The sequence below is a fragment of the Phoenix dactylifera genome, chromosome 1, assembly GCF_009389715.1.
Source record: "Phoenix dactylifera cultivar Barhee BC4 chromosome 1, palm_55x_up_171113_PBpolish2nd_filt_p, whole genome shotgun sequence".
Taxonomy (NCBI): Eukaryota; Viridiplantae; Streptophyta; class Magnoliopsida; order Arecales; family Arecaceae; genus Phoenix; species Phoenix dactylifera.
In genome coordinates, this window is record NC_052392.1 from 40,488,148 (window position 1) to 40,502,647 (window position 14,500).

The 14,500-nt window shown below is 38.2% G+C and overlaps 2 protein-coding genes and 1 non-coding gene across 4 annotated transcripts; 2 read left to right on the forward strand and 1 right to left on the reverse strand.

Annotated features, from left to right (window-relative positions):
* Positions 1-1,015: 1,015 nt before the first annotated feature.
* TRNAH-GUG lies at positions 1,016-1,087 on the reverse strand. Its single transcript has one exon. It is a non-coding gene; the product is annotated as a tRNA-His (tRNA).
* A 3,110-nt stretch (positions 1,088-4,197) lies between these two features.
* LOC103714736 (uncharacterized protein C24B11.05-like) lies at positions 4,198-8,388 on the forward strand. Its single transcript, XM_026807521.2, has 8 exons — positions 4,198-4,382; positions 5,635-5,695; positions 5,881-5,946; positions 6,149-6,246; positions 6,370-6,495; positions 6,893-7,228; positions 7,312-7,377; positions 8,118-8,388. The coding sequence occupies exons 2-8, from the start codon at positions 5,650-5,652 to the stop codon at positions 8,265-8,267; spliced, it is 888 nt and encodes a 295-aa protein (XP_026663322.2). The 5' UTR covers positions 4,198-4,382; positions 5,635-5,649; the 3' UTR covers positions 8,268-8,388.
* Positions 8,389-8,564: 176 nt separating this feature from the next.
* On the forward strand, positions 8,565-14,365 carry LOC113463225. Of its 2 annotated transcripts, XM_026807534.2 has the most exons (4): positions 8,703-9,744; positions 10,474-10,641; positions 12,834-13,045; positions 13,912-14,365. In XM_026807534.2, the coding sequence occupies exons 1-4, from the start codon at positions 9,268-9,270 to the stop codon at positions 13,916-13,918; spliced, it is 864 nt and encodes a 287-aa protein (XP_026663335.2). In that variant the 5' UTR covers positions 8,703-9,267; the 3' UTR covers positions 13,919-14,365. The 2 variants fall into 2 exon arrangements, with proteins under 2 accessions (XP_038970611.1, XP_026663335.2); XM_039114683.1 differs by lacking the exon at positions 10,474-10,641 and having other exon boundaries at positions 8,565-9,744; positions 13,912-14,362.
* Positions 14,366-14,500: the final 135 nt, after the last annotated feature.

The window sequence follows — 14,500 nt, forward strand, 5'->3', positions numbered from 1 at the left end:
TGTTTCATGTCTTTATGCTCAATGTGAATTATTTAATTATATATTTTAAGAGAGATTTAGATATTATGGTTAAATCATTTAAGTATGCATGTGAAGAGTAAAATGTAGAGAGCATACGAAAGTGAAACTCCATGAAATAATGTTAAAGAACCTTCTTTTTTCCAATAAACATGCCTATACCTCACTAATCGCCGATAACTCTCCCCACTTTTTTTTAGCCACTCATGAAAAGAAGTTTATATATATATATATATATATATCAGCTACTCACACTAATCTCTCAGGCCAACAGAATCAAAAAAAAGAACACAGCTTAGTGAGAAAGAGGCAGTATGGTTGGTTCAAAGGGTCTCTTCGGAATGATGGACTGTGTATGAGGCGATCATGTTTGCCTCTTTGTATACATGCACGGTCCGAAAAAAGTTTCAAAAAAGTTTTTAATTTTTCTTTATATATATTTTTGGTAGAAGAAGTTTCCTCTTCTTAATGGTGGACAAAAGTTAATTACCTATCAATGGTCAAAAGTCAGGGTAGAAGTTTATAAACTTCGCTTTGTTGGAGCTGTCCATTTCAATTAACAGGGTTATGAGTTATGCCATCAACAACTGGACTTTCGCCTAAAGGAGATAGCATTAACATATTAGAAAATGATGGGCTAACTTAAAAGCATAGGTGGACTGTTGGAAAAAGGTAATCCATGCAGTAACTTCGATCATGGACGCAGGTCACATCGCTTTCCTCTGATTTGGTTATGAAGCAAAGCAGCAGAGCATAATGGAGATCTGGTGGTTCTCCCACCTACCATGGCAGTTCTTTTGTTAATGTAGCCCTAGCCCTCAATGCAGTTCTCTCACTCACCAAATACCAAACACAGCGGATGCAGTGCTTTTTAGCAATGGAATCATTGTAAATTTTTTTTTATAAAAAAATACTTGTAAAATTTATGAATAAAAGTTGTCTGTCATGGAATACCTGAATGCCATTCAATTTGATTTTTTGCGCAAAAAAAAAATCATGTGGCTGCTGGGATTCGAGCCCAGGTCTCCACGGCCACAACGTGGAATTCTAACCACTAAACTACAGCCACTTGATTTTTCTGGCAGCGCTTTTATATGAATAATGTATCCATACTATCTCACCTTGTACTACGCAGTCCTTGATCGGCTTCGGTCTTCTCCAGAACACTCGAGCACATACCATCGATTAGAACGATCCAGGTCAACATTACTGCCACTGGGCACAAAACGAATAGTGCACAAAGTTGAGGCAGCCCGGTGTGGCCCGAAAGATCCAAGTTGTTCTTTGTTTCAGGTCCAGCTATCCCATGCAGCCGCCCATCCCCACTGGGTGCTAACCTCGCTGTCACGCCGTCAATGGCGCACACAAAAGCGGTGTTAACGAAGTACCCAAGGGAGAGGAGGAGCCATGAGATCGAAGGACGTAGAGAGGGACCGCATGCCGGCTGGGGGCCTCGCTGCAGAAGAACTCCATCAGTCCAACCAGTGTAGACTTGTCGGCGATACTGAAAATAGCATGCATACTGCAAGGATAACCAGAGGAGGAACACGAAGACGAGGGGGATGACCGGGATGGAGACGGCAGGGACGAGGAAGGGGGCGATCGAGCTGGAAGTCCATGATGCTGCCCTGCTGGATGGTGAAGCTCTGGAGCATCCGGACCAGGATCTTCACCCCTCCTCCACTTGGGTCGCCCAGCGCACTTTCCATGGCTCCGGGGTGGTGGCGCCTTGGATTAAGCCACTATTAGATTAGATTAAGCCACTCCTCTCCTCTCGGAAGGTGGCATACTGAAACGAAACGAATGAAAGAAAAATTTTGACTTGAGTGCAGCTCTAGCTGGAGTTGCTGATCCCACAAACTTAGACCATTGACCTTGATTTTGACCTGTTGACCATGTCAGGTTAAGACTTTTGTGTCGTAGCAAGTAACTTAGAATCCTTTTTAACAGTAGTTTATGAATAGTCGCATTAAGTTCATTGCAAATCAAATTCTCAATTGTTGCTTGCTCTCGTGATTTACATGACTTTCGACTTGATTTACAAGAAATTCCAAAAGAGCTGGACTCACGTTCTATATGGTTTGAAGTTTATGTTGATTTAATTTTGTTGGTTTCTGGTGGTAGTTGCAGGGGTGATGGCGTCGGTTTGTGTCAAGATAGAGGGATCGCTCTTTATTTTTACTGGTTGGAATACCAGCATATTAATTTGAGAGATGTAGAATGTGTTTTTTTGGAGGAAAAAAAAAAACTTTAGGGAAGGCCAAGAAACCTTCAGATTTTGAGGTCTAGCTTTGCAAATCTAAATATTGTACATAGAGATCTATATTTTAGGAAATGAAACAAGCTGGATATCTATTGACTTATCTTACCACTTTATCAGGGGGAAAAAATAAAACTCTATTAAGCTCAACATACATTGTCGACTATTTTCTTATTAAATTAAGCTTTTTAGGTCAACTGATCAATTAACAAGGTATTAGAGTTTAGACTTGCAGTAGATCAAAAATTTAATTCTCTCCATGCTAGTTATTATATAATTTTTCATGGTCATTTGCTATTCTAATTCTGATATTTTCTAACTCATTAGACCATGTAAGGTTGTAAGCCTGTATACATTGCTGACTCTTTCCTCATTAGCTTAATCTTTTTAGATTAATTAGTTAGTTGAGGGTTAGTGTGGCATCCTTGCCATATTTTACTTTCTGTTTTTTGTTTATGACAACATGAAAACAGAGGCAAAACACTCATTTACTATTTTATTTTTTTTGAAAAAACATTCCAAGTTTTTGACAAAAAAAAGAGAGAGTAAAAGCTGCCAATTTTATAGCTTACAATTTTTCTGAAAACGGAAATCTCACCACCACCACAATGCAAAGTGACTTCTTGTATTCTGATTTTCAAAAAAAAATAAAAAGAAGAAGAAATAGGTCTTGGTTTCATTAAAACTAAGAACAGAGGATGATGCTAAATGGTACTTAACCATGCAAGTTAGGGGAAGTCAAGCAGCTTAAGCTCATGGGGATCAACTGGTCAGTTGACACTAAGAATATCAAATACATAATGTACAATGACGACAAACTGGCTAAAATGGCAGCTACCTTAGAAAAGAAGGAAATAAAATAAAACGAAGCATGTACCAAAAAAAAAAATGTGTAACACATGGCCTAGATTTTTTCTAAGCTTTGCAACAAAGAACAGTTAACAAATTTTTCTTTTTAGCCTCTCTTTCTTTTTAAGGATAATATTGGCTGTTCTAAATTTATGCTGGAAGTGTGAGGGGAGGGTTAAATCCAAGTGGCATAAAACTAAGATTACTTATGAGAATATAACTTATTCACAGATATTTCCTGAAGTAAGACCAACATTCAAGGCCCTTGCATCAATGAGCTCGAATTGATAAAGAAAAAAATGGAGACAAATAATTTAGGTAGATTCCAATTTTAAGGAGAGTAGATGAATGAATTATATATTTCAATCGATAATCAACAATTCAACGTGCCAAACTATATTCACAAATCATCAATAATCATCAAATCTTGCAGCCTTCCTTTACATATTCGTAAACCTTTTGAGTTTTTGCATCAAACTTAAGAATAGATGTCATTCTTAAATAATCCAAGGACATTGTGATGTATTAGGTATGTCGTCATTATTTACAAAATATGGTGCAATGGTATTCTGATGGAAATTATGAATACTCTTCTGGTGATATTATCAAATATAGGATCTTAACGAAATACGCTATCCCATTTTATTTTCCCATTTTCATAATTTTTCTAGAATTATTTTGAGTTAATTATTAAGCCCACTTTCTACGGGATATTAAGCCAACAGTTTAACCAAGCCCACTGAAATTGGATTCGGAGGCCCAAATCCTATGCTCACAATGATTTTTTTTTTTTTTTTTCCGGATAAGATCCACCAGGAAAAGTTAAAGCACACGAGCACCTGTCCAAGCTTCTCCAACACTATATATTTCTATCAGCCATTGTGTCACTCTGCTGCATTATATATATATATATATATATATATATATATATATACATATATATATATATATATATATATATATATATATCTGTGTGTGTGTGTGTGTGGTCTTTGTCTGCGCGGGAAGGCACTTGGGCCTTAGTAGAAAGTGACCACGAAGGCACAAACTGGAAAAGGAGAGGGCATCAAATAATTCGGTGCACTAAAAGATGTGCTCCCTTCACACTCAAGTGTCATCTATTATCATACAAACTTAGGTTTCCTTAGATCTGCATAAATAGGAGCACCTGAGAAGTTGATTGGAACCAACCAGAGATAGAGTTTTAGGAGCCGTTCTTTTTGCATTTGGGGGCTATTTTTTGGGTGGTAACTTGGTCTGTACTTGTCCATATTTTCATTTGATTTTGCCTCTTTCTGGTAATTATATGATGCCTCACTGTGTTTGGGCAGAAAATGATTTCTCTATACTGCTTTTTGCTTATTGATATGTTTCATTCCTGGATCTTCTCTTGATTTTTGATGAGTTTTTTGAACCTTTATATGGTTTTCTTTGTGTCGATAAATTCTACGGAATTGCTCGAGTCTTGACTCTTGTGCTTGTTTGCTCTCTTGATGGTTTCTCTTTATCGTATTTAATAAATTTATAGTTTATTATGTGCTCTGAGCAGAATACTAGTCACTATGTCCAAACCATGGTTACATTGTATTATTTAATAATTTATCTATCCTTTATAGAGATCAATCGGTTGAATGTCTCCTTAAATGTACTTGCCTCCCCTTTCTCTCCTTGAACTATGTTGTTTGGATTCTCAGTTCAAAGTTTTAATAATTTCACATTTCCTTCTTCTCCTTCTTCTTTCAGTTCATTCTCACAATTTCCCTGTCATGGATTTCATCAAATGCTCCCCTTTCTTAATTAGCAATCTGTTAACTTGTTTAGTGGCCTTCATCGAGTAGAATTCCAGTACAATTCACATACTGAAACCGAATATCTTTCTTTAGCTATGTTTTTTTGAGCGGAATACTTCTGCCACTGTGTTACACTGAATTTGCCATGAGGATCTAGTTACTTATATGACCTGAAATTTCCTCCCCTATGGACCTCACTCTAAGACTACTCATGAATGTGGCCTAATTCATAGATGGAGATAGTATTTTCAGTATATAACTTTGGTTGCATGTTGTTTTAATGTTTTAAATCCCAGTGGGATGGTGGTGCCCTAGCTGTCTTGCCCCATTTCTGTGAGAAAACAGGATTAGGACCAAAGCAGGATTCTGAAACAGGAAAGAAGGAAAGACGAAGAAGATTAAGAGTAAAAAAAAAGAAAGGAAGGAAGGAAAGAATAAGAAAAAGGAAAGAAGGAAATGAAGGGAGAAGAAATGAAAGGAAAGAAAGAAATGAAGGAAGAAGAAAAAGAAAGAAAGGAAGGGAAGAAGAAAAAATAAATGAAAGAAGGTGAGAGAGACGAAGAATACCTATCAGAACAGCTGCCGAGATGGGGCCGGACAGCGGGGAATCTAGTTTTGCGAAGAAACAGGAACACCCTATCCGACGAGATTTAAAACCTTGGTTTTGAGTTAGTTCCCTCACTTGCAAAGCTTATGTTTTTTATAGAATTCTTGCAGGATTAAAAATCTCGGATGGATTCTACTGGTACTGGGGCCAAGTATGAGTGCTTGCTCTTCGGTAAGCTGAGAGTCTAGGAATTATACTTCGAAATTTCAACAAATTTCAAGGAACAGGGAAAAGAAAACATGTTTATAGATATTTCCCTTCTTCTTTACACAACAATTAGTTGGAATGAGTTCTGTAAATTGATGGTGCTTTAATGTTTTTTTGGGGATAACTGCTTGTTTGTTTCATATCCCTAGATATGGATGATACCTTATATCCCTCAAGTTTGGGCCTCAACTTAGCCTGTCGCAAGAACATACAAGGTAAGCTCAAGAGTACCATGAGATTCACAGATTTATTATTTTAATCACTTCTCCAGAGGATCAGAAGAAGTCTTGTTTAAACAAAAGTACTCATTCATAAACAATTCGTCTATTGCTACTTTCGTGAAAGAATAAATGATTAGTCTACAGCTAACGAGGTATCATGTCAGTATCAAAGCCACTGAACCATGTTAAACCACAGATTACATGCTACACCATCTCCAAATTGAAGAAAGCCAAGTCCCAAAGATGTGCATGGAATTGTACATGGAATATGGAACAACAATGGCTGGGCTTAAGGTACAATTTCTTAGTCGTCGATGAACCCTTAGTTAAGTTAGTTTGTAATGCTCCTGATTTCTACCCATGGTTCTTGTCGATATTAAATATCTTATTTTTGTTTTTTTCTGCTCTTCCTTACAGGCACTGGGATTCCAATTTGACAATGATGAATTCCATGCGTATGTTCACGGCCAGCTGCCATACGAGATATTGGGACCTGATCCCATGTTGAAGAATCTGCTTCTTTCAATACCCCAACGAAAAACAGTATGAAAATCTGCAAATGAATTCCCTACTTTTCGATAATACATTCTTAAGATGGATATAATTGTTTAAAGGTGAAGAATCTGCTTCTTTCAGTACCCCATCAAGAAATAGTATGCAAATCTGCAATTGAATTCTTTGTTTTTCAGTACTACATTCTTAAAGTTGGATGTGATTGTTTAAAGGAGTAATTGTTTTTTTAACACAAAAGAACTATAGTTAATCTTAGAACAGGTTGGAATATGAGAATCTGTATCCCCACTAGTGGAATGATTAAAATGTCCAATCAGCACTACTGGTTTGACTTATGATGCACACACTGCATTAACTTGTAAAAAAAAAGGAGTATTGAATCCTTTTGGACTGCCATATCAATTAAGTGGTTGATGCCTTTGTGCAGATCTTTACAAATGCTGACAAAACTCATGTTGAGAAAGTTCTCAGAAAGCTAGGTCTAGAAGACTGCTTTGAAGGTGTAATATGCTTCGAAACTCTCAATCCACCTCCTAGACCTATTGACCATCATGATGAGAAGGACATTACTGTGCCTTCAACTGTTATTCAGTCTATGGGTCAAAATGGTGATGGATCTTTCAGTGTAACCAATTCAGAGACTGATACAATTTATTGTGGCGATCCAAGTAATGTGAATTCCAATACGCTGATTCTATGCAAACCCTCTTTGGAAGCCATCAAAGCTGCAATCAAGATTGCAAATATAAATCCCAGGAAAACAGTAAGTCAACTTGAATCCGAGATCTTAGGTTTGATTTGCTGATGTATCTGAACATATTGGGACTGATAGTTTCCTACTCTTAGATCTTTTTTGATGACAGCGCCAGAAACATAGCAGCAGGAAAGGCAGCAGGCCTGCACACTGTCATTGTAAGTGGATGCTTTCTTTTATAAACTCCAAGGAGGCTGCTATTCCTATTTATGAAACTCAATTGTAAAAATATTTGTGAAAACTACTAAAAGCTTATCTATTGTTGATTCCTTTCCTCGGCCTAACAATTGTGAAGTTATCCTCATATAACTGACTTCATTAAAATCTATTTAATGTTTCACGAACTTTTCATTTTTCAAATTATTTGCAACCTATTCAATAAGTAGTATCAACTACAAATTAATAATTGTACCTAAATTCTTGGAAGCGGTCTTTGTTTGTATTTTTTTTCCTGCTTTTGCGTTCCATGTTTATTGCTACACAAGTAAATATATCAATAAATCAGTCGACTTTATTCTCTGTTTTTTTCATTGTTTTCTGATTTTAGTTATCCAATTCTTTCCACAGAAACCTTTATTCTCTGTTGTTCATTCTTTTCTAATTGTCAATTATCTAACTCTTTCTAAACTTCCATTAGCTTCTTATCATTTTTCAAATTTTCTATTCCTTGCCTCTAGCAGGGAAATTATACTTTTCCCTGAAAAACTAAATAGGATGCTATTTGATCTAGAAGCGACATTTTTTTTTCCGAACAATACCTACTATTTTAGACATTGGCCTCCTCTGAGGGCAAGCATTGGAGGATATAAGTGACACAAGATGGTAGATCCATCAACTCTAGGACTGCTATTGTATTTAGAAACATAGTTTCATTTAATGCATTTTTCATGAAGTGCAGGTTGGGAGCTCAGTGCTAGTTCCGGGAGCTGATCACGCACTCAGGAGCATCCACAACATTAGAGAAGCATTGCCTGAGATATGGGAGGGTGGAGATGATTCCAAATCAGTTCTTACATCCACAACAGTTGAAGCTATAGTTCTTGCTTAAACCTTACCGTATATGGCTTATTTGTTGCCTTTTCCCCCCTTACTGATTGAATGTAACCTCAGAGATTTGTAACCAACCTGCATGAAAAAAAATTTAAGTGAGGGACAAGTTGGATTGAGAATGCCAAGTGCCAACTAGTGAGGATGCATGCTTCACTATCTATCGATCTCCTTTTCTTATCTTTTTATACCAGAGAAAGTACCTTTTTCCATTCCATTTTGGCCTTTTATGCTTCACGAAGGATGCACTTTGTTGAGACTAAACTTTTATAGCAGAAACTATTCAGAAACCCTGAGTAGGCCAAGACACACTAGAGAGGCTCCAGAGACTCGTGGAGACGAGGAGACTTGTTAGGGTCCGTTTGGTATTACTTCTGTTTTCTGTATTTGTTTTGAACCCAAGGAGCGATTGATGAGCTCCAGCAATTAATGGAGACACCGTTCCGGAGTTCCCCTGCAGGAAAACGCCAAGCTTTGAACTCCATTCCGAACCTTCGCATGTTGCTGGTTCTGGAGCGAGAGGGGCGATGATATTTAGTCCCACATGGGAAGCGAAAAGAGAGGAGCCGAGCATCTTAATTGGGACTTGGAGGCAAAATCTATGGCGGCGTGGCGGGATCTGTTCGGTTTGAGTGCGGGGAGACTGATGACGTGGCGTCCATCCAATAGGATGGAATATTTAATCTGAACCAAGTTGGACTTTTGCTTCTGTTATGGAAGGCCCGCCCAACCTCAGAGAGAGAGAGAATAGGAAGGAAAACGGCCGGTCTTCTTCAAGGTTCGGGGAGGCCCTGGCTAATTCAGGTCCGACCCACTCGGATTGCCTGTTTCGGATAGGTTAGGGATGCGGCCTGGGCCAACTCGGCCCACCTCCAGCACTAGTGGAGGATGAGGAGGAGGAGCGGAGGAGGTGTATAGGGCCTGCTATAGATATTTTCTCAAAAACGAAAATACGTCAGCGAAAAAGTATCTCAAGTGAACAACGAGTAGAGCCGGGAGAGATGCTGGGTTCGGCCGTTATTCAATCACCGTCCTCTTTCCCCCTCTCTCTTCATCCCTTCTCCTTCCCCCGGAAGCAGAAGTATCCCTCCCATACCCGCTGCTTCTTCTTCTCGTCCACCCGCCCCGAGACCGTCTTCCCTCGCCCCTTCAGACGCTCCCTTGTCTCCGAATCCACACCCGAGCCGATCGGATTCACTCCTCCTTCCTCGCCGGAAGACGGCCTTGAGGAGCCGAAGCCGGCACCGGATCCCGATTCCGTCTCCGGCGACGACGGTGGTGATGGAAGCTTCGAGATCGAGATCGAGAAGCTGGAGAAGAAGAATGGGCGGAGAATCCGGGCCAGAATACGGGTGGAGGCGGACCTGGAGACGGTGTGGAGCGTCCTCACCGACTACGATGGCCTCGCCGACTTCATCCCCAACTTGGCCGTCAGCCAGCTGATCGAGAAGAAGGACAAATTCGCCCGGCTCTATCAGGTAATTAATTTCGTGTGCTGAAAAAAATCGTTATTCTCTAATTTTATGATACAGACTCGTGAACTTTACTCGATTTTTTCTTGATAGATATGCCACAACATTACGAAATATTTTTATGACCAATTTGAGTAGGCCGGCTGGGAAGTCATGAACTGTACTCGATTTCTCTTGTATACATGTGACAAAGTTATGAAATTTATAATTAAATTTGAGGAATTTCGTACACGGTGGCGCGGAACTTCTTCGCAATTTGACAGAGTATTATGAACTTTACGTGATTTCTCTGCGTATGTCGTAAAGTTACAAAAGTTACAATTGTTTCTGAAATTTGGTAGGTTTCGGACTAAGCAATTTGACAGAGTTATGAGGTCTTCAACTTTGCTTGATCTCTCTATAGGTTCCTTTTGCAAATTACAATTATAACGAAGATTCTAGTAGGTTTCAGATGTAGCAATTTGACAAAGTTACAAGTATTAACTCATGAACTTTACTTGATTTCTCTGTTTATGAATTTTCATTGGAAGCTATTAGGTTTGGTATGGAATTTCGGGAAAATCTATCAAAGTTTTATTCTTGAAGACATCAATTTTACTAATTTCTCCAACGATAAACGTCATAGATTTATGGATTTTACAATTTCTTGGAGGAATGAAGAATATTTGGAGTGAAATTTCTTAGCAATTTGAAATAGAAGTTGGAAAAATTGCTGAATGAAAGTTTTTGATACAGGTTGGTCAGCAGGACCTGGCACTTGGTTTGAAATTTAATGCCAATGGTGTGCTAGATTGCTATGAGAGAGATCTTGAGATCTTACCTTTTGGTCGGAGGAGGGATATTGAATTTAAAATGGTGGAAGGTGACTTTCATACCTTTGAAGGAAAATGGTCCATCGAACAGGTGAGCATCTCTTGCCGTTCGTTTCATTTTTCTGGGAACTTTATTTTTCTGAGGTCATGCCTTTTGTTAGGCGTTTAAGAACCTTTCACTCACCAACTACTAAAACCAGTAGAAAGTAATGGGTTGTAGATAGGCCTTTTTTAAAAATTCTTTTATAACAACAGAAGAGTTGATAGATCAAAAAGGAAGCTAATAAAATAAGAGAGAGAGGGTGAGAAGTAGAATAAATTCTGTCCCTTTTTCAAGGGAAAGCTAGGAGGCTCGCCTCCTTCACCTCCATGTCATAAAAGTTCTTCCTAAAACATGAGATAGGACATCATACATCTCTTCCCTCCCCTAAAGTCCGATAGCCCTGCATCTTCACATTAGGACCTGAGCAATACAAATTTGCATAGAAGATAGACAAGTAAGTTTTTCTGAGAAATCCTTCAATATTCCCTTAATATTTTCATCGCGTCTTCCAACTTTTATTCTTTTGGCCATTCTAACTTAGCTGAAGTCCCAAGCAGGTCATACAAAAAAAAAGTACATTACATTCATTGCTTTTGCTTCTAGGACAAGCATTTTGTCTAGGATCTATTATTATATATCCTCTAAGAGAGATCTTATGATACACATGAGTAGCATAATGAGAAGCCCAAATATTACTTGATTGTAGAGAATAATCATAATGTGCTAGCCGCTGGGACAAACTTATGATGCTTCAGTGGGGCATAGTCCACAATCAAGTTAACCATGGTCGTTAGCACTTGGTAGTTACCCATTTCTTCTACTTTATTAGTTCACAGGTGTCTCCTTTGGTTGCCAGATTTAAGAAGTACCAAGGATTGAATTTCATAGTGAGAATTTCCATTTGAAGTTATTGTATGCTAATATCATGCTTCTGTACATGTACCCACATCTTGACACTTTTGGCCGATGCTTCAATTACACTTTTTGTCATGGCCAAACCTAATGTAGCTTAATTATATAATATTATTATACTACAAGTGCTCTTGACTGCAGCCACCATATATTGATTTTATAATTCCCAATACCGTTGTTGCCTTTTAAATTGAAAATCATATTATATTTCAAAGCCTCTTTGACAAACCCTCCATTTTTTCATGATAGCTTGCTCATGATTTAAGATACTTATATGAACAATGAATACCTGTTCAAGCAAAAACTTATTATCATATTTGATCTCTTATTTGAAAGATTATTTAACGTATGTTATGTACTGGATATTGGAAAACAAAAATATTTTTGGTTGATTGATAATCAGCAAAAAATAATAAGGTAAAGCTTTTTTTGTGGCATGATGTACTAAATTTTACTTAATAGTAGCCAAATACAATTACCATCTTAATTATGGCCGAGAGGTGAGCGGCATGGTGGTTGGGTGTGAGGAGAAGAAGAAGAGGAGGAGGAGGAGGAGGAGGAGGAGAGAAATAGGAAGGCATCATGAATTCATAATAAGAACATGTATAGAAACTAAGTTGGTTGGATTCACCGAATCCCAATACCTGACTGAGCCAATCTTTATCAATATCTGACCTAGCCAGCGAACCCAATTCAGGCAACAACGAGTTGACCTTTGACCATCCTCTTTTATCTAGGGTTATAGATTTATGGTGGATTTCATGAAACCGTGGGTGGTACTATCTTGCTTCTCTTTTTTGTCTCTGGAATTATTCCCTAATGTCGGCACTGGTTCTCATTTATCATTTTGGGCTGTGTATCTCTAGCATGGCAAGTAAGGCTAGACCAAAATCACATTCTTTTTCGGATTAAATGTTGTAACACAAAAGAAAACAGGAATCGGCAGAGAAAATATTTTGTTCACTGACATCATTATGCAGCTACCATGCCAGTCAGATTTTGTGCATTTAGTCAATGTAAGATTTATATAATGCTGTTTGTTTTCTCAGCTTTTGGATCCTTTAGGTGTCCAATGATTGCCTGCACCTATGATTGTTTAAGATAAATGTTACTATTTCCTTCATCTTAGTGTAGGAACCTTAAGCAACAAACCTGATATGCTTATGCATAGGAAAACCCAATCTGCAGGCAAGAATTCTTTGGGCACTATATGATAGCCATAATCTTCTGTAGTTACTATTTAGACATAAATTCCAGATACAAGATAATTATATATTTTTAGCCTAGGCTTTAAAATAAACTAAAATGCTAACCTGGGGTCTATGCAGATTGACAATGACATGTGCAAAGATGAAGAAACTATGGAGGGGAAAGGATTCCAGACAACACTTTTATATTTTGTAGAGTTGGAACCAAAGCTTTGGATTCCTGTGCGCCTACTTGAAGGGCGCGTGTGCAGAGAGATCAAAATTAACCTTCAATGTATTCGAGAAGAAGCCCAAAGAGTTCAAGAAGTGGGGCATGAGGCTCTTCCTACCTGGTAACAGCAGCAACATTCTCCATTTGTTTTGCATGTGTTGTTAAGTTCTGCTAGGTTATCCATGAGAACTTCATTTGTTGTTGGGCATTTTTGGATTGCAAACATTTTCCTGGTAAGCTTATGATTGCTGCATAACACCTACAGTTCCTCTTGAACTATTCAGTTTCTATAGACTAGATCCCAGTGTTCATCCCACCAGATCAGCCCATACAGTTGAAGCTTCCTATGATCATTTTGTTGATCAGGTCTTCTGTCCTTGCAGTTTTTACTTGACAGATATCAGTACTGTCTCTTGTAATAATGACTTCTACGTACCACCCACATGTATTTTTTGAATGCAAGCCACTTTTCCAGACCTGCCAAGGATTCTCTTTTAACTGTTCACTTCAAGAAAGCTAGAATGGCTGTCCCTGGCCTCCCTCGTGGTCCTGCCTTTTTATCATCTGTTTTATTTTTTAAATCGACGGATAAGCTGCCTCTTACCAGGTGGATGATGCAGATGAAACTTTTGAGGCCATCTTTAGACTGTGGGTATAATGGAGTGTGTTAATTTAGTGATTGGGTGCTGAAACGACAATAACTCAATACTCTGGCATCATTTACTGCAAAATATTTAACTGGCGGACGAACTTTTACTTATAGTAAAGGAAACTTATTTATCTTCCTTCCTTTTCATTTGAAATAAAAAGGAAAGGTTACATCAAAAAAAGAAAAGTTACAGCAAAAAGACATAAAAAGAAAAGTAGTTTATGCCATTTGCGATGCTTGATGATTGCCTGGAAGTCTTGCTTCTTTCTCAAACCAAGCACGACTTCATGAAAATTAACTGTACGTTGTGAGCTCTCATAGGTCTTCTTCGTGTGTAGGCCGTAGCGTCATAAGAGCTCTCGAGAGATGAGTTTATTATAATTGGTCAAGGAAGCTGGGAGAAACAGAGAATGTTACCGGAGGACAAAGGAGCAGTTCTAAAGCAGCACAGGGCCAAGATGAATGTCTTATGATCTCACGGTGCAATGAGCTATAAATTTAAATGAAGTCCTATGATGACAGCAGCATCCAAACTGGTCCTTCGAGAGATCGATGTCGTGGTTTTTGTCGAGGCAAGAAAAGATGACCACAGCAATCATATTATATATACCTTGCAGAAAAATAATTATTTACGGCTTCCAAGCTTAGTGTTGGCTTCAAAAGAACAAGCTTTTTGTTTTTCTTTTTCTTAAAGTGTAACATGAAATGTTTTTCCTTTTCCTCTCTTTTCCATCTGTGAACTAGTAATGCAAACCAGTTATATATTTTTTTTCCGTGTTGATTGAATGCTGACTGAAAGTTCAGGGATTTATATTCAGTAATGGTTTGTTGTTAATGAAAAAAGGGCCACCAGCATCTGTGATTGGTCAGACAAATTGGTACCCGTGGTGGAAGAGTTGGGGATACAATTGGTGCAGCTTTATGAGG